The sequence below is a fragment of the Leptopilina heterotoma genome, unplaced genomic scaffold (assembly GCF_015476425.1).
Source record: "Leptopilina heterotoma isolate Lh14 unplaced genomic scaffold, ASM1547642v1 Lhet_294, whole genome shotgun sequence".
In the NCBI taxonomy this organism is placed as follows: domain Eukaryota; kingdom Metazoa; phylum Arthropoda; class Insecta; order Hymenoptera; family Figitidae; genus Leptopilina; species Leptopilina heterotoma.
The window spans coordinates 742,465-761,287 of NW_025110999.1; the positions used below are offsets into that span (position 1 = coordinate 742,465).

Sequence of the window (18,823 nt, forward strand, 5' to 3'; positions counted from 1 at the left end):
TTTGATTAATTTTCAAAATTTTATTCTCTTTTACGGTAATTTTTTTTCCTCTCGATATTATTCTTACTTTGTAAATAATATCTGTCTTGATGATTAGCCGATCTTTTTATTTTCGCTCAAATTTTGTATTTCTTCTTTTTCTTCTTCTTCGTCTTCTTTGTTTTGTTTTTTTTTGTATAAATACGCTTCTGAATAAAATTTCGGTTCTCGTTTTCTTTCGATTTTTATTTATTATTCAATGCGGCTCGCGAAGAGGTGCTCGTTAATTGATGGCACCGACCGCGACCAAACGAATTTTGAAGAGGGGAGAATACACCCCATCGTCTTATTTATATCGCAGCTTCGGTAAAACGAATCCACGATCAAAATCCTGGGCATTGATGGATCGCCAATCGCAATGGTGACGCTCCCTTGATCCCTTTGGACTCCAAGTATTTTCAAATGAACCGCCTTTTTCCTTTCGATTCAAACTCTGGCCTTGATCAACGATTCTCTACTCCTAAATCCACATCAATTCCATCGAAGGACGTCTCTTTATTTTAGATCGCTTTTTTCTTCCTTTTGTTTCATTGCATTCGTTTCTTTTTTTTATTTCCTTTTGAAAAAATGCAGACTTCGCACTCATCTAATAAAACCTACTATTTATTACTTTTTTTTCAATATGTTACTATTTGGATACTTTTTTTTAGATTTCAGCCACTAAAAGCTAATATTTTGGTTTTTTTTAGAATTTCCACTACTTTAAATACGCTAATCAAATCAAAAAACTATTCTCAAAAATTATAATCAAATTCTTTAAAACGATTCAATTATTTTCAAAAAATATTCGAAATTCAATTATTTTCAAAAAATATTCGAAATTCAATTATTTTCAATATCTATAGTATTTTCATCAAATTTCACAAAAGAATTCAATTATTTAAACAAAAATTGATAAAATTCATCCAAAATTCAATTATTTTTATAAATAATAAAATTTCCACAGAAATTCAATTAATTTAGAATAGCATTTTTTTAAAAAATTTTGAATTTCAAAATAATTCAATTACTATCACTAATAATATTTTTTATGTAAATTCAATTATTTAAAAACATTTTTGATAAAATTCTAATCAAGAATTCAATTATTTTCATAAATAATAAAACTCATCGAAGAATTTCAATTATTTTTAATAGTATTTTAAATTAATTAATCGAAAAATGCAATTATTTTAACAAATAAAATTTTGCATAAGAATTTCATATTTATTATATTTCGAAGAAATTAATTATTACAAACAATGTTGATACAATTCTTATAAAGAATTCAATTATTTTTAAAAATAACAAAATTTTCCACAGAAATTCAATTCTTTTTAAACAATTTAATAAAATTTTTCGCAATAATTCAATTATTTTCATAAATAATTAAATTCTTCTTAGGAATTTAATTAATTTACAAATATTTTAATAAAATTCTTAGCAACTGTATTCAATTATTTTCATAAATAATAAAATTCATTACAGAATTTCAATTATTTTTAATAAAATTTTACAGGAATTGATGAAAAAATGTAATTTTAATTCCTCGACGAAATGAATTATTTAAAAAAATGGTTTTTTTTTTACATTCTTTGGAAGAATTCAATTATTTACAAAAATATTCGAACTTTTCCCAGAAATTCAATTATTTTCAAATAATTTAATAAAATTTTTCGAAAAAAATCAATTATTTTAAAAACAATTTTAATTACATTTTTTTGAAATAATTCAATTATTTTTTTAGATTTTAATAAAATTCTTCTCAGGAATTCAATTATTTAAATTAGAATTTGGATAAAATTAGTTGAAAGAAATCAAGTATTTAAAAATTTTTATAAAATTATTCGCAAGAATTAAATTATTTTTATAAATATTTAAGTTCTTAACCCCACGAATGTTTCAAACCTCGAAAGTCAATTCCCCGAATGTTCAATACTTTGAAAATTCAAAGCCTCGAAAGTTTAAGTCTTCGAATGTTCAAAACCTAGAAAATTTAATTTCCCGAATGTTTAAAACCTCGAAAATTCAAAAAATCGTACGACTGGGATTTAATTTAAATATTTCAGAGATTGGTAAATAATACTTGAGATTTAATTTCAATATTTCGGAGATTCAAATTAATAGATTTAATTTAATTATTTTAGAGATTTATAATTAACACTTAAGGTTTAATTTAAATATTTTTGACATTAATATTAAATTACACACTTTTGGGATTTGATTTTAATTGAAATAAAATTTCCATTTACAGACTCTTGGGCCGAGGATCAATGCACGTATTCTCGAGGGACCAATTTCAAAAATTGATAGAAGTAGGCAATTATAAGGGACCATGGAATTCTCTCTTAGACTTAGGAGCTGGTGATGGAGCAATAACAGCCAATATAGCTCAACTCTTTGAGAAAGTATACACCACTGATATATCCGCACCGATGCGATGGGCCTTACAAAAACGAAAGTACATGTACGTATTTCTTCTTATTCACCAGTAGAAAATTTAGAAAAACTTTTCCGTTTCCACCAAAAACGCCGTGACTCTTATTTCCCTCTTAATTTCTGATGTCGAAAAATCAGAATCGAATTTTGACCTAAAGATTTGAACGTTCAAAAAAACGAAAATTTTTTTATACTTTGTTGAAATTTGAATTTTGTTATACAAAATTTTTTTTTAATCATTTATTAAATTAATTCGTTTCTATAAGTGTTCAATTTATTTTTTATCAAGTACTAATTTTATTCTAGTAATATTTTTGAAAATATTTGAATAAGAAAAAAATATTCGTGCATTTTAATGTTCAAGACGGAAAATGATTTTTTTGACAAGAAAAAAATACCATCGAGCCGAAATCATTTTCACGAATTACAGAGCTCGAACTAGGTCCGTAAATCTCGTAAAAGTTCGTATCTTTGTTTGAAGTCCGTAAAAGTCCGTTTTTTTGAAAAAAGGTCCGAAAAGTCCGTAATTTTAATGAAAAAGGTCCGTAAAAGTTCGTAAATTGTAGGATATAATTTGGATAATTTTAAAGAAATTACAAATTATTGTAGAAATTCAATTATTTTCAAAAGTAATAAAATTCTTCGCAAAAATTCAATTATGTTCAAATATTTTTAATAATTATCGGAAAAATTTCAATTATCTTTAGAAATAATTAAATTCTTCTTCGAAATTCAATTATTTCAAAAATTTTAATAAAATTCTTGGCAAAATTTCAATTATTTTCAAAAAACTTCCTCAATTCAATGATTTTTAATAGGTATCTACTAATATAATAAAATTTTCCAAAAGAATTCAATTATTTAAAAAAGAATGTAAAAAAATTCTGCACAAACCTTTAATTATTTTCAAAAAATAATAAAAATTTCACAGGAATTTCATTATTTATAAATTTCTTCGCAATCATTCAATTATTTTCATAAATAATAAAACTTTTATCGGGATTCAATTATTTTGCTAAATAATAAAATTCTTATTAGGAATTCAATTATTTTGATAATTGAATTGAATTTCAATTATTTTTAATACAATTTTAATCGAATTCCTCGAAAAAATTTAATTATTCTTAAAAATTTTATTAGAATTCGTCAAAAGAATTCAATTATTTAAAAATTTATTGATAAATTTCTTTATGAGAATTCAATTTTAAGAAACATGCAATAATTCAATAAATTGTTTTTTTTTTGGTGTTTAAATAATTGAATTCTAGTAGAATTTTCTCATAAAAATTGATTTAAAAATAGATTTCAGTTAAAATTTTTTATCATAATTGAATATTAAAAGCATTAGAGCGTAAATTTTAAGAAATAATTGAATTTTGAAAATGTTTCAGATTAAAATCTTTAAAAATTTGAATTTTTCATCTTTTTAACTAACAATTCTGTGGAATTAATTTTTTTGAGAAAGTTTAATTACGGATTTTTTTATATTATTTGAAGTTTTTATTTTTTAATATATATTTAATTGAAGAATTTTACGAATAATTGAAATTTTCTAAAATTGAATATTGTAAAAAAATGAATTTGAAAATTGTCAAAGAACTTTTTCGAAAATTATTAAAAATAATCGATTTTAAGAAGAATTTTAGTTAAAAATTCTTGAAAATAATAATTGAATTGATAATGATTTTATCACTCGGTCATCTTTAATTATTATAAAACATGAAGAAATCGATGACTCCGAGTCGAAGACTCGGAGTTATCGATATCTTCATGTTTTATAGTTATAAAAAATTTAATTTATAGTTTTAAATGAAATGTTCTCTTATTTGACTCGGACTGGAATTATTGAAAATTGATTCGAATTTTTTAGAATTGAAAATTTAGTAAGAAAATTAATTAATCTATATTCTATGGATTAAATCAAAATATTCGGGTTGATTGTTATAAAGAAAAAATTTATTTCAATTACGAAAGAGAATTAAACGTGAACATTTTTGCCTGAAAGAAAAAGACTTTTTTTTTGAACTTTTGCAAAGTTCAGAAACGTGTTGAATTAATGTGTGTATATATGTCGGAAGCGATAAGTGATTTTCGATTGTATAATTATATTGAACCGGAAAAATCGTGGCATTTATCTTAATCCAAAAATGATTTATAGATAAGATGAAATTTTCGTCTTCGGTTTCTTTTATGTATACTGATTCGAGAAAAGGTCTTAATTGACACCAGTCACTCACTTGAGACATTAGACGTGTCTTAAAGAGTATACACACACTATCACTGCCACTAACAAGTTTACCATACGAGATTGATTGGAGTAGAACTTTACGATGGTTTTACGCGCGCAAAACCAACTAAACTTGGAATAAAAGGGGACGCTACACCGGAGTAGCTCGAATTGCCACTGGAATTTCAAATAAGCATTGCGACGAACTCGTAACGCTTTATAGAAACTTATTTATCCAACCTCGACTACTGTAACATAGTTCAAGGACCTCACAAGACTTGAAACTTGATTCAATATTTTAGACGTCGTATTTGCAGTCACAATTTTTCTAAATTTTTACTAGTTGTAAGCGAATATTTCCTTTTTTTGTCAATCTTCATTTTTTTTGTATTTTTTTTTTTTTTTTTTTTTTGGAGTCGCGTGATATGAAATATTTTTGCTGTTGGGAAAATATATTTTTATTACAATCATTGAAAAGGGGTTCAAAGGGTTTTTAAAGACTTGAAAAAAAATAATTTGAAATTTTCATTATTGCAAGCTTTGCACTCAAATAAAAAAAATTTATTTGACACTTTTTTCACGATTTGCTACTATTTGGAAACTTTTTTTTATACTTGTTCCACTAAAAGCTAATTTTTTCTTTCTTTTTTTGAAAATTTGGACCGAGAAATAATTAAAATAAAATTAATGTTTTTTTCTTCAAAACAATAAGTTCAGGAATCAATTAAAAGGAATAATTTTATTTCAAAATTCTCATTTGTATTTTTAGAACTAATTAAATTTCCAAAGGTTTTAAATTGAAATTACGTAAAATAATTGAAGATTTGAATAATTTAATTTAGAAATTTTAAGAAAATGAGGGTTTAAAAAATTAAAATTTTTGGAAAATTTATGAAAATAATTTTAAAAAATTGAAGCAATTGAAAATTTTGTAAAATTTTATTGAAGTAAATTTTATACCTATATATAAAAGAATTTAATTTTTTTACTTCTAAAAATTATGTTAAAATGTAATTGTATTTTTTACGAATTCTGACTGAAAATTTGGAAAACAATTGAATTTTTAATCAATTTTAATTGAAATTATTTAAGATTTTAATTTCTTTGAAAAAATAAATAACAATAAATATTTAAATATTTATTTAACAAAAATTATTGAACTTTTGAATAATTTAATTTAAAAATTCTGATAAATTGAGGCTTTTGAAATAATGATCGTATTTTCAAAGAATTCTAACTGAAAATTTGGAAAATATTTAATTTTTGGATAGTTACGTTTTTACTACTTCTTTTTTTGTCTTTAACTACTTTTTTAAAAATTAATTAACGAGTGCAAAGTCTGTTATTCTGTCTCAATGACTGAGGATATTTTAAATTGTATTTTTTCACTTGTTTTTTTTTTTTGCGAATACGAAACTCGAATTTTAGAGAATCGGGATATTTTTTTAATGCCATGAATGACTATTATTTGTATCGAAATAATTTCAAACGATACACAAATCTTTTTTTCTCAAAACAACTGCAGACTATAAAAAATTGTTTCCCTTTTTCTGACGATTTTTTTACCGACTGCAAAAGTGACAATACCGATTTTTTTTCCAAACAAGACGCATTATAAAGAATATTATTTGACCAAGTATTAAACCGGTAATTACAAAAAATATCCTATTACTTTTGTTTCTATTTTATTTTACCTCACCACAAATATATTTAAAAATTTTTGTTCTAATCAAATTCTTTTTCTATTTTAATCCAGAGTTTTAGATGTGGAGAAATGGCCCGATAGTAATGGACCATTTGATGTGATTCTTGCTCTAAATTTATTGGATCGTTGTGATAAGCCTAATACATTGCTGAGACAATTGAAATCATCATTGTCACCTGGTGGCCGATTAATAATTGCCTTGGTGTTACCATTCAGTCCCTATGTGGAGGTTGGAGGTCGTGGCGATCACAAACCATCGGAATATTTACCAATAAAAGGCTCTGGAATTGATGGACAAATTGCCAGTTTAATTGATCGTGTTTTTTCACCATTGGGATTAAATTGTCTTGCATGGAGTAAATTACCTTATCTCTGCGAAGGAGATTTGGCCCAAGCCTATTATTTTCTCAACGATTATATTTTTGTTCTAGAAGCTCAAGAAGTAATTATCTAAACAATTGACAAAATTTTCCATAATTTTATGAAATTAAAATAATATTTTTAAAATTTATGTTTATTTTTTTCTTTTAACAAATAAAAATTTTTTGTTTTAATTATTTATAATTAAAATAAGTATTTTAAATGACTATCATTAAAGGTGTGTGATTTTTTTGAGAAATGCAAATTGAATAGTTTGTACAGAAATCGGATTTTAAAGGGTTAAGTAATTTTAATTAAATTTATTATTTACCAATTGTTAATATTAATTGTCACTAGAATATTTTTCGAAGATATAAGTTAATAGAAAATATTTCCTTTTTTCAGAATGACGCCTAAATTAAAGAAGAATGAAATAAAACGCAGTGTCACGCTTGTTAAAAGGTTTTAATTATTATTTTTTTGAATTAAATGACGCGTGAATACAGAAGAGCAATACTGACAAGCGACGACGAGTTAGTGTATAGTTATAGCGACAGCATTGGTGAACATTATGTTTCGTGAGTATAAGTGGATCAATTACTAACATTGCATTTATCCGTTTTACATTTAACATCATTTAGAATTCATTCAATGACACAAACGAAGAGTAATTTATTTTTTATTAAAACACATGTTATACATTCATGTGAGTAAAAATATTCAAAGAAAAATTTTTTTCAGTTTAAATATTAAACTTAAAATAAATTAATTAAGTTTAAACTCTTAATATTATAAATTAATTTAGTATAAACTTAATTACAATAATTTTAAATTATTAACCTTCTAAAATATATTTATTTGTATTTTATTTTTTTAACTAATTATTTATTTAACTCTTAAGTTATTTATTTAATTATAAAATATTTTGCGTCTATGTACTTTAAATATTCCCAATATTCCAAAACTTAAGTTTCGTATTTTTTGTACAAAAACTTTTTTTATTTGTATATACATTTTTTTCTCGTAAATTGTAATATATATTTTAATAATAAAGATAAATTATTTCGTTTTGTGTATTGAATTGAATACAGTGAAATACTTGACAACCATCAGAGTAATTTGAGTGCTTTTAAAAAATGGTAACTATTTACCACAGTTAGCATTTTCCTGTTGTTGAAGAATAAGACGCGAAACTTGGAAATTTATTTCCGAAATTTGATTTCTTTTTGTATTTATAAGTTAGATCTTTAGAAATAATATACGTTACTGTAAAGAATTTCATTTCAACCAAATGTAGTAGATTTTTGTACTTAGTTTTAATAAATTATTTGATAGAATAATAATTTTAAGGTAGATGTTTAAATTTTAGATTAAATTTCAATTTTTAAATTTATAAATTGAAAATTTAGAATAATATTGAAAAGAAAATTGATTTAATAATGTAAAATTTGAAAATAGATCTGAGATATTTGAAAATAGAAGAAAGGAAACATTTCGTTGAAATGAAATTCTACAAAGGTCAAATTGAAAATGATCTTGAGACAATCATAATTTATGATCTTCTTTGTAAATGCATTCTTATATTAAAAAGAATATATTGGCGATTTAATCCAAAAATCGCGTCATGTCTTCCGTGTTCTTACAGATAAGACTTGAATTACATATATTAGAATACGTTTAAAACATCTTGTTCTCGATTTTACACAAATTCTTTGGTAAACACGGTTTCTGTCATGAGATATGCATTTATTTCTATTTTAAATATATTTTGAAACCAAGACTGGAAATATATATAAATATATATATATTTATAGTAATCAATAAAGAAAACTAAATATTATTAAAAAACTTTCGGATGCATCGAATTTCAAAAATTTTGCTATTTATTGACAGAAATAAATAACAACAAATTAACAATTGATAATTGTTTATTAAAGATTGTTTTCCATATTTTTTACTGAAATTTCTTAAATGCATCCAATAGTTAATGTTACAGTAGATAGAAAATATATTTAACGAAATTGTTTACAAAGTAAAAAATGCATAATAAAGCAATATACCAGTAAGGACATTTTCAATTCATATGACTATAATTTTATCTTTGAATATAAGAAAATTTTTTATATTTTAAATGCTTTTAGTGTATCCACTCTATGTAATGCGAAACGATTATTATTTGCAATAATAATAATAAAAAATAATGTGCGAAAAACAATTATATGTTAACGATTATATCTTTATGTTGCTGTTTTCTATTAAAATCATACGTAATATGCATTTTAAAAATTATAAACTATTTACCTTACAGTATTTACGTGACGAATATTAAAGATATAAACGTAGCTAAAGTTTATAAACAAAAACTAATTATCAAAACTCAACAGGTTTTCTAATTTATTTTAATGTGAAATCAATACGCTTTTTTATCTTTAAGTTGATGATGATGATGATGAAAAAATAAAGTAAAAATTAATAATATATTGCTTTAAAAAATGTTGTTCTTATAAAAAATCATATTTTTTTATACATATTATTATTTGTAACAAAATAATTTTTATTCTTTTAATATGATATTTTTATAAAACATGTTTAAAAAATTTATTTTAAAAATTTACAAAAGTTAGATTTTATAAAAAGATATTTAAAAAAAGCGTAATGATAGTCTATTTAGTCTAGTCAAATAGTATACGAGAATTTAATGAATTAAATATCTTGATATTACAACATTGATCTGAAAAATATGCTGATATCCTGCCTGTGGAGCTTTTATGGAATTTTATTTTAAAAAAAAACTTGTCTTGCATCGTCCCGAATGTACTTACACATTAAATAAAAAAGACAAAAACAATAACAATGGTTTTCTTTCAATTTGACAAAAACATTTATAATAAACATTAATTTCTCTCACGCAATGATCGTGAAAATATGTAAACAACCAAAGTGCACAAATTCATATTTATTACCGAAATATTATACATAGTTTCTAATTTTGTTCGTCAATGGTTCTTTTCCTGGAATTATAATAAATATTGTGCGACTAGAATAATTAAAAACTTTTTGTCCTCCTTTTTTTTGTAAAAATGATATTAAAGCCTTCGATTTTTTTGTTTATTAATTTCATTGACTAGTCGAATTTCATCTTTGTATATTATATAAAATATTTACTAATCAAACAATATAAAAAAAAGGATATGTCACAAAATTATTTACATAAAAATTGTTTAAAAAAAAAGAAAATTTGTTCGTCATCCCGACGAGCACCACAAAACAAGTTACAATTTTTCCCTTTTTTTGTTGAAAATTGTATCTTATAAAATTAATATTTAGAAAGTTTTTTTTACCTCCTTTACGCAACAATTTCTGTTTGGTTTTAGTATCCATATTTTATCACAGTCCACGCATGTCTCCAAATTTTTTTTTCTCCTACAACACAAAAGTCCTAAACGCCAACGTCTTTGAGCAAGCCATTTATTTTTTTACCATTTCTTTCCCTTTTTTTAAAACAAATTCCATCCAGTGATTTAATTTGACTAGTACACTGTATACTGGAATATTATTACTCAGTCCCGTTTTCGTTGTTCGCAAATATCGTCCAATCCGGCTTTTCTGTAAATAAAATAAAAAAAAATAGTTAGAATTTTTTTTTACTTTTTTATATTTGTAAAAGAAGGACTTACAAAGATGGAAGATATTGAATAGTGCTGTGATCTAAACGGTGTTTATCTTCGTTTTTCCAACTTGATACGGGAATATGCGGTGGAGGCAAGAAACTTCTTAATGATTGCACGAGTTGTATGGTATCAACCAGAGCTGAAAAATTAGGGAGAAAAAAAAATTCGATTATTTAAAGTTAATGAAATATTGAAAAATAAATTAATTACTCTTTTGCAGGGCCTCCGACTGTTTGCCATAGGGTTTGCACATTGATGGACGAACACAGGTCTTCATTTTGTAGATATTCTTCATCATCTCCTGGAAGCCTCTCACAATCTTCTCTTGACCTCCTGAGTAAGTGACAAAAATTTGTTTATTGCAATTTTTATACAGAAATTAGTTTGTAGATATAATACTTTAAATTTCATGCATAATTATAAATTATGCATTCAAGTGAAATAAGCGAAACAAAATTAAAACAAAAATCAGCGAAATTAACGTTTCGGTAATGAAAGGGAAAGAAGAATAAATGAATTCTTTCTACCTTCAGATATTGCTGCCGATGAGCGAAAATTACTGTCAGCCTCTGACAATGGCCAAGCGCCATTATGCAAAGCGAGTAAATCTTTATTGGAATTTCCCAAACCAATTGCACCGATTCCCTCAATATTTTCCAAATTCGTTCTTAGAAAATCACTCAATTTGTGCGTCTCTGTTATTGGAATATTTGGAATCAATGGCTCGTAATGTTTGCTAGCTTGTTTCTTTTCTTGGGGACCAGGCCGATGTGGAATATTTAAGGACGGACGACTGGGTGGTCGTTGAATCATTGGATTGACACTGCTTCTCATCTCAGAGAAATCGGCTCCCTGTCCACCCATTAGTGTATTTTGATTTGGTCCACTTAGTGCCTATTGGGTACAAAAAATATTTTTTTTTTAGAATTTATAAAAGAAAATAGAAATCCAAATTTCTAAAAGAGTAAAACCTGAAGATCGGAGGAATGTGGAAATGATGATCGTAATAGAGAAGCCGTTGTTTCGTTGTCCTGAATATAAGTTGGCCGCATTGATCCTATTTTTTGTGTTAGTTCAAGTTGATTTTTGTAAAATCGACAAGCCTCATTGGGACAATTTTGTACAACTTCGACAATAAATTCCTTCTCCATTCCAAAACATTCGCGACCAATTGTATATGATTCCATGACTGCGCGTACGGTTCCTTCTAAAGTCACATGCATACCGTGTGGTCCATTCATGTGTTTAATCATCACTGCATTTGCAAAATGTTCAAATGGAAGAATTATTTTTCCATTTTCCCGAAGAACAAGTCGTCCTTGCGAATCCATGGCCACTCGTTGCGCTACCATTCTAAAAATGATGAAATTAGTAAATATAGTAATTGTTCTTGGCAAGATTTTTATTAAAATTCTTTAAAATAATTGAATTGTTTTAAAGAATTTATTTCAGTTTTCTTGAAAATAATAGAGTTTTTTAAAAATAATTTTTACTGAAAATTTTGAAAGTTATTGAATTTTATGAAGATTTTCTTTTAAGTTTTTAAATAATCGTGTTTACAATTAATTGTATTTAATAATTTTTCTATTAAATTATATTAAAATTATTCATAGAAAATTAAATTCTTTTAAAAATTATCATAATATAGTGATAATAATATAAAAATAATCTTACTGAAGATATGCTGGACTTGGTACCATGGACGCTTCTTTCATTTCCGTTAAGTACTGAAGTAATTCGATGCTTTGATTCCATCCCTTATTTGTCAAATAGCATTGAAGTAATGAGTACATTTTTTCTGTTATGTATCCAGCACCACTTGCGGCTGCTGGATAACCAGAACCTCCTCCTGGTGGACCCATTTCTGTTTGCATTCCTTTAGCGACTATGGTTTTCATAGTTTCCACTAAATCCATTCTGCAAATACAAAATTTCAATTTAATACAAATCATCTAATTAAAAGAAAATTCTACTAATTACCGTTAATAATCAGAAAGCCTTCAATCACAATTATTTCATTCAATTGTTAAATTTTAAGTAAATAGAAAACTCAGTAATTAGTAAGACTAATTAAATAAGTAAAAACCTAATTTTGCTATTAAATAATTACTTAAATTATTTAATTTTATTAAAGTATTTTTTAACTTTATTAAATTTTATAAAATTAATTTACTGCTAATTATTTACATTAGCCACAAGTATTTTAATTGGATTTTTTTCCAAATGAATTAACAACAAAAACAAAAGTTTCATTATTTAAAAAAAATCACGTGTTGCATAATTTGATAAATAGAAGCAAACGAAAAAAACAATGTTGCTTTATTGCATCAATTATTTGTTGGGCGCGGATATTAAATAAAATGCAATAAAAGAAAAATTGAAGCAGGCACCGCCCCCTTTTTTACGAGACATATACAATAAAATGAAAATATTACCCTAATTTGCCACGTTCTCGCCATTCACGATAACTTTTATTAAAATCGCTGATGAATTAAAGACACAAATCTCTTCGATTTGTTGGTATTTTTTCCTTAATTAAAGCACTATTTATGCATTTGTAACAATAAAACAAAATCGCGACAATTATTTTTTGCGAAAAGAACTTCCCATTGGTACCGATAGAGGCGCGTTTTTCAATTTTTCTCAAGGCGACTTTACACTGAAACACAGCTTTCTGATTGGTTAATAGAAAAACTACCGGAATCAATAACGTGATTAATATTTACTCTGGGAATTTTCCAGTTTTTCAGTGATGTTTCTAGTGAAAAAATCCCATGTCTTTGGATAATAAAATGAATAAAATTAATTTTCTCTATTTGCAAACGAACAGTAAAAATTGTAAAAATTTTTCAAGTGAAAATAGTGAATAGCCTCCGTAATTTTTACATATTTTGAAGGTAAGTTTATTTATTATAAGAAATTAAAATAAATTTCTAGAGTGCGCATTGTTGCCAACATTGTAAGATATGCATGATTACCAACAAACGTTTTGCGAAAACGTCAAAAGTCCACCAAATAATGTAAACATGGCCTCGCAACGCAGTCACGGTGTAGAAAGAGTTTTATCAAAATTGGAGTCATCAATAAATTCCGGAAACTATTATGAAGCTCATCAAATGTATAGAACATTATATTTCAGGTAATATCAATTTATTAGGAAAACTCCATTTCTTTATTTAAAACCACCAGTCGTCAACGTCATCTAACCTCAACTTTCAGATACTTGGGGCAAAGAAAGTACACCGAGTTATTGAAATTACTTTATAAAGGATGCGTATTGCTCACACAACACAATCAGGTAATTTTATTTCTTTATTTTTAAATACCGCTGAATGAAATTTTCATTTGCTTGTGGTTTTTTTTCTCTTTTGATTTTCGAGTGTGTACTACAAAGTTCTGATATTGAGCCATATGATTTATTGCTTCTCCTTTTTTGTATTATTATAAATTATTCCTTCTAATTTAAATATTATCTTTGACGTTTTTGCAATTTAAAATTGGTTAATGACTGTTTTACTGATCGGAATGACTCTGCATCAATATGTATGAAATGTATAACGAACAATGAATTAAGTGCGGTTATAATTCTTGGATTTTATTTAATTTCATTCATTTCATTGTAATGACATTTATAGATTTTTACTATTTTTCTTTTCTCTTCTAGTTCACAAGTGGAGCTGATTTGGGAATTTTGTATATTGATGTATTAACAAAGGCAGTGCCGAATCCTTCGGAATGTTATTTTAAGGAAATTGTATATTTACTTAGTGTAATGAGTCCATCGACACCGGAGAGAGAAACCTTTATTCACGAGGCTCTTCGATGGAGTGTAAAGGGCACGAATTACAAAACAGGACATCCTGATTTACATCAAAAGATAGCTGGAGTATTTTGGAATGGTGAGAAATCAGGAGAAGAAAATATTTCGAATTTTAAAAGAAAATGTTAATGAAATATTATTTTCTTTTTTTAGAAAAAAACTACTCGATGGCTAGGCAACACTTTTTATACAGTAAAGACGGTTCTGGATATGCCTCAATGTTAGTGGAACTTCATTTGGAAAAGGGTTATTTTAGAGAGATTGATCTCTTTATAGCCCAAGCAGTTTTACAGTAAGAAAAGGGACAAATATTTAAAAATAATTATTTAACAATGTACTTTTCTCTTTTTAACATTTTGTTTATAATCTACAGATATCTTTGTCTGGCAAACAAAGCGACAGCGCAGGAAGTTTTCGTTTTTTATACTTTACGGCATCCTCGAATAGAAGGACCTCCGTATATATACCCTTTGCTGAACTTTTTATATTTTCTACTAAAAACAATTGACTCGTAAGTAAATAAAACACATAATAACAAAATATTTTAAAAAATCACATAATTAACTACAATAATTCGAATGTTCTTTCATTCTTTCATTCATTCACTTTTTCTGTCCCTCACACTCTGAATTTTTCTTTTCTTTATACTTTTGTTTTTTGTTATCTTTAGATAGATTGTATAACATTATATTATTACTAGCCAATGTTACGCGCGGATTGTGATATTCAATTTATTATTGTTATGCAAATAACAAAATTTTTTATTTTCAAATATAAATTTTTTAAATAATTTCATAATCAAAATTTAAAAAATTTTACGAAAGAATTCAATTATTTTCTAAAATTTTAATAAATCCTTCTAAACAATTGAATTATTTTTTTAAATAGTAAAATCTTTACAAAAATTCAATGATTTTCAAAACAATTTTAATTAAATTCCTCGGAAGAATTCAATTTTTTTTTAAATTTAATAAATCCTTCAAAAAAATTCAATTATTTTTATTTAAATAGTAAAATTTTTTACAAGAATTCAATTAATTTTATAAATAGTAAAATTCTTTGCGGAAATTCAATTATTTTCAAAAATTTCCATGAAATTCAATTTCAACAGGAATATTAAATTTTTTTAAAAAAATGATTAAATTAGTCTCAAAATATTTTTAAAAAATTCTATATAAAAATTAAATTACTTTCAATGCAATTTTTAAATATGTTCGTGAAAAAAACTAAAAACATTGAATTATTTTCAAAAAATAATAAAATTCTTGTGATGAATTCAATTATTTTGAATAAAGTTAAATTTATTAAAATTCTTTAAACAAAAAAAAAATTATTTTGAAACAACTTTAATTGAATTTTTCGAAAAAATTTCATTACTAGCAAATATTTCTATAAAATTCTTCATAACAATTTAATTATTTTTAAAAATTTTAATAAATTCTTTCGAAACATTTCAATTATTTTTGTAAATAGTAAAATTTTTCACAAGGATTCAATTGTTTTTAATTTAATTTTAATAAAATTCTTTTTCATGAAATTCAATTGCTTTCAAAATTTTCAATTAAAATTATGAAAGAAACTCCATTAGTTTAAAAAAAATTCAAAGAAATTCTTCATAAGAATTTAATTAGGATTTTTAAAAATTTTAATAAAATTCTTTGAGAGAATTCAGTTATTTTCATAAATAATAAAATTCTTTGAAGGAATTCTATTATTATCAAATTTTTTGATAAAATTCTTTGCAACAATTCGATGATTTTCAATACATTAAGGTCATGTTATTCAGTGGTCACGTGTTCCCATAGTGAAGTATATGGAGCACGTGACCACTGAATAACATGACCTTAATTTTAAAATTGAAAATATTGGAAAGGAAAAATTATAAAAAAATTTAAGAAACAAAAAAGAAAACAACTAAATTTAAACTGCGAACAGATTACCGGAATTTTTGAAAATAATTGAAATCAGGACAAGAATTTTTTTCACATTTATGAAAATAATTGAACTTTGGAGATGAATTTTGTTATTTATAAAGATAATTGGGATTTTTACGAGAATTTTTTTCAAATTTTAAACATAGTTGAATTTTATTTTATTTTATTTTTTTTTAAATAATTGAATTTCTGCAATTATTTGTAATTTTTCCAAAATTGAATTTTTTTAGTGTTTTCAACAAAAGTTTAAATTAGAAAATTTTTTAATTCTATTATTTTTAAAATTGCTAATTTTATTTTAAAAAGGTAATAAAAGTTAGCCGCACAAATTGTTGCTAGTTAATGTATAAAAATCAATTCAATTATTATTTACTAAAAAAAGAATATTTATTTCAGAGGAAAAGTAGCAGTTTTTACAATTCTCTGCAAACAATATCGAATAAGTATAAATAGAGATCCAAGTTACGAGCAATATTTGGATAAAATAGGACAACTCTTTTTCAATGTTGCACCGGCACGACCACGAAATCATGGAATTTTTGGTTCTCTATTACAATCATTCTTTGATGGACTTGGCGATGAGGAGTTTAATGTTGAAGAACAGAATGCAGCCTCTACCTCTCAAGCTGGCCAGGAATTAGACTGATTAACAGCGTGCCACATGTGCGCTGCTTAATGTAAGTGAGTTGAACATTAAAAAAAAAAGAAAAAAAAATGAAATGAAATGTACCTTTTTACGCCCCAGATACTTTCAACAAGTGCACTTAAAAGATGAAAAAAAGCACGAAACAGCTAAATAATTGTTTTAGATGCTGGAACTATCTTAAGAACGATTATCATTTTTATAAGAAAAAAAACGTCAGTGTGCAAGGAAAAAAAAACAGTAAAAATGTGAATGTACCTGGGGCAATAGTAATCGCGAAAAGAAAATTTTTTAATAAATCGCATAATTCAACTTTTAGTGGAACGTGTCTATTTTTTTAAAAATTTGTTCCAAAATTTACGCTGAGAAGAATTTTCAATAATAGAATTTTTATTGAATAAAAATTTCAATTTGAAAACAGAAATTTTTTTCCAAACTTTTATTCAATAATTCTACTATAGATAAAAATTTACTTAAAATTTGGACTAATTTTTAAAAATTGAATGCGTTCCTTTTTAGCTAGTTTCTGTAAGTTACATTGACGTCCCCCGCATTTTTTTTTAAACTTTCCAATTTTATTCGTTATCTATTGTCAAGATAACATTTTTTTTCTATTTTTACCCCCAAAACATAGTTCTATAAATTGAAATTTTATTATCCGCCTCGCATAAATCAAATATTTTAAATAGTGATGCCAAAGAATTTGTTTGAGAATCGAAAATAAGATTTTCATTTTTTTTCTTTTTACCTAAATAACAAAGGAATTTACGAAAAGTTATCTTCCGATTGAGAAATTCTTTGCTTTCAATACACGATAGTAATCAAGAAACTTCCTCGAAAAAAAAGAAAATAAAATAAACGTCCTATTTCTTTATGTGCAAAACTTTTTTTTTTTAAGAAAAAAGTTATTTCATCAATTACATGTGTAATATAATATATAAATTTATACAATTACCGAATTGCACGTACGATCTTTTTTACATGAGCCTTGAGGCAAATTCAAGAATGCAACTTACAAAACAACGTTAAAAAAATTAGTAAATATTGAAATATTTCAATGTGTGCATAAAAAGCAATTTTTGCGCTAATTATGAATTTTAGGCGCGCATCAATTTTAAAAATAGTTCCACCTTGTATAAATTTTTCTTTTTTGTTTGAAAGACTCTCTCTCTCTCACATCAGAAATTTACATAACTAATATAACATTAGAATGAGAGAAAAGAATCGTTATTTTACATAAGCTGAATTGTAACAAATAAACATTAAAGCAGCTTTTATGTAAAGTACAATCACAACTTTTGCTAATTAATTAATTATCGAATTCTTAATATTTGTAATATTTTAATGACCGATAGAAAACGACGTATTTATTAACTGCCACTGACTTGAATTATTAATCATAAGCAAAGAATAGAAAATTTGTGGCCATTATTTATGTTTTTAAATTTTTGCAATAACGTGAGTGATTAATACTGGATTATTATTAAAGAAAAAAGAATATTTTATTTTAGAAACAATAAATTCTCTTTATTATTATGAATTACAAGTTTTTTTTAGTTTTTTTTCTTTTTTGAAAAAGCAATTTTATGTGGAAAAATAAATGGGTTATAATTGTGTTGATTTTAAAAAGAAATCTATCTTGAAATAAATGCAATGTATTTTTTAGTTTATAATAAAAGTGAAATGATCTCGTATGAATTGAAATAATTTGAAATAAAAATACATATTATAATAAAATTTGAGATCAGTATTCGTAATTCATTGATTGTCACGATTGATAAAAATTCGCAAATTAATTTTAACTAATAGCGTCAAAATATGTAATAATGCTCAGAAAAATTGAGAAATCAAGTGATCCCTTAATATGTTTTACCTTTTTATGGTTTAATCTTTTATGGTAGGGACAATAATTTTTTTCTGAGTATCGCGTGATAACAATTATATAAAAGAAAACTTATTTTTCGTCACATGTAAAGAAATGATTAAAAAATATTCATTTCTATTGT

General features: G+C 24.8%; 3 protein-coding genes across 4 annotated transcripts in view; 2 read left to right on the forward strand and 1 right to left on the reverse strand.

Annotated features, from left to right (window-relative positions):
- The window catches only part of LOC122504388 (protein-L-histidine N-pros-methyltransferase), a 51,799-nt gene extending 44,303 nt beyond the window's left edge, over positions 1-7,496 (forward strand). For both annotated transcript variants that reach the window (XM_043615483.1, XM_043615484.1), the window contains exons 3-5: positions 2,273-2,485; positions 6,441-6,831; positions 7,155-7,496. In XM_043615483.1, coding sequence (XP_043471418.1) covers positions 2,273-2,485; positions 6,441-6,831; positions 7,155-7,166 — 616 coding nt within the window. In that variant the 3' untranslated portion in view covers positions 7,167-7,496. The remainder of the gene's footprint in view (positions 1-2,272; positions 2,486-6,440; positions 6,832-7,154) is intronic.
- Positions 7,497-9,690: 2,194 nt separating this feature from the next.
- On the reverse strand, positions 9,691-13,041 carry LOC122504391. Its single transcript, XM_043615488.1, has 7 exons — positions 12,856-13,041; positions 12,095-12,337; positions 11,392-11,773; positions 10,948-11,314; positions 10,631-10,753; positions 10,427-10,559; positions 9,691-10,355 (listed from the first exon to the last, which is right to left on the reverse strand). Exons 2-7 carry the CDS (start codon positions 12,334-12,336, stop codon positions 10,310-10,312), a joined length of 1,293 nt encoding a protein of 430 aa, XP_043471423.1. The 5' UTR covers position 12,337; positions 12,856-13,041; the 3' UTR covers positions 9,691-10,309.
- Positions 13,042-13,399: 358 nt separating this feature from the next.
- On the forward strand, positions 13,400-18,521 carry LOC122504392 (Golgi to ER traffic protein 4 homolog). The gene is made up of 6 exons (XM_043615489.1): positions 13,400-13,559; positions 13,640-13,718; positions 14,085-14,319; positions 14,394-14,532; positions 14,614-14,751; positions 16,571-18,521. Exons 1-6 carry the CDS (start codon positions 13,447-13,449, stop codon positions 16,818-16,820), a joined length of 954 nt encoding a protein of 317 aa, XP_043471424.1. The 5' UTR covers positions 13,400-13,446; the 3' UTR covers positions 16,821-18,521.
- The last annotated feature ends 302 nt before the right edge of the window (positions 18,522-18,823 follow it).

Bases quoted from the DNA above. Each gene is read 5' to 3' on its own strand.
- LOC122504391 (XM_043615488.1), bottom strand. From the start codon at position 12,336: ATGGATTTAGTGGAAACTATGAAAACCATAGTCGCTAAAGGAATGCAA. The intron at 10,560-10,630 runs GTAATTAATTTA...CTAATTTTTCAG, and splicing joins GTCGGAGGCCCTGCAAAAGA to CTCTGGTTGATACCATACAA. The intron at 10,356-10,426 runs GTAAGTCCTTCT...TTTTATTTACAG, and splicing joins ATTCAATATCTTCCATCTTT to AAAAGCCGGATTGGACGATA.
- LOC122504392 (XM_043615489.1), top strand. From the start codon at position 13,447: ATGGCCTCGCAACGCAGTCACGGTGTAGAAAGAGTTTTATCAAAATTG. The intron at 13,719-14,084 runs GTAATTTTATTT...TTTCTCTTCTAG, and splicing joins TGCTCACACAACACAATCAG to TTCACAAGTGGAGCTGATTT. The intron at 14,320-14,393 runs GTGAGAAATCAG...TTCTTTTTTTAG, and splicing joins AGCTGGAGTATTTTGGAATG to AAAAAAACTACTCGATGGCT.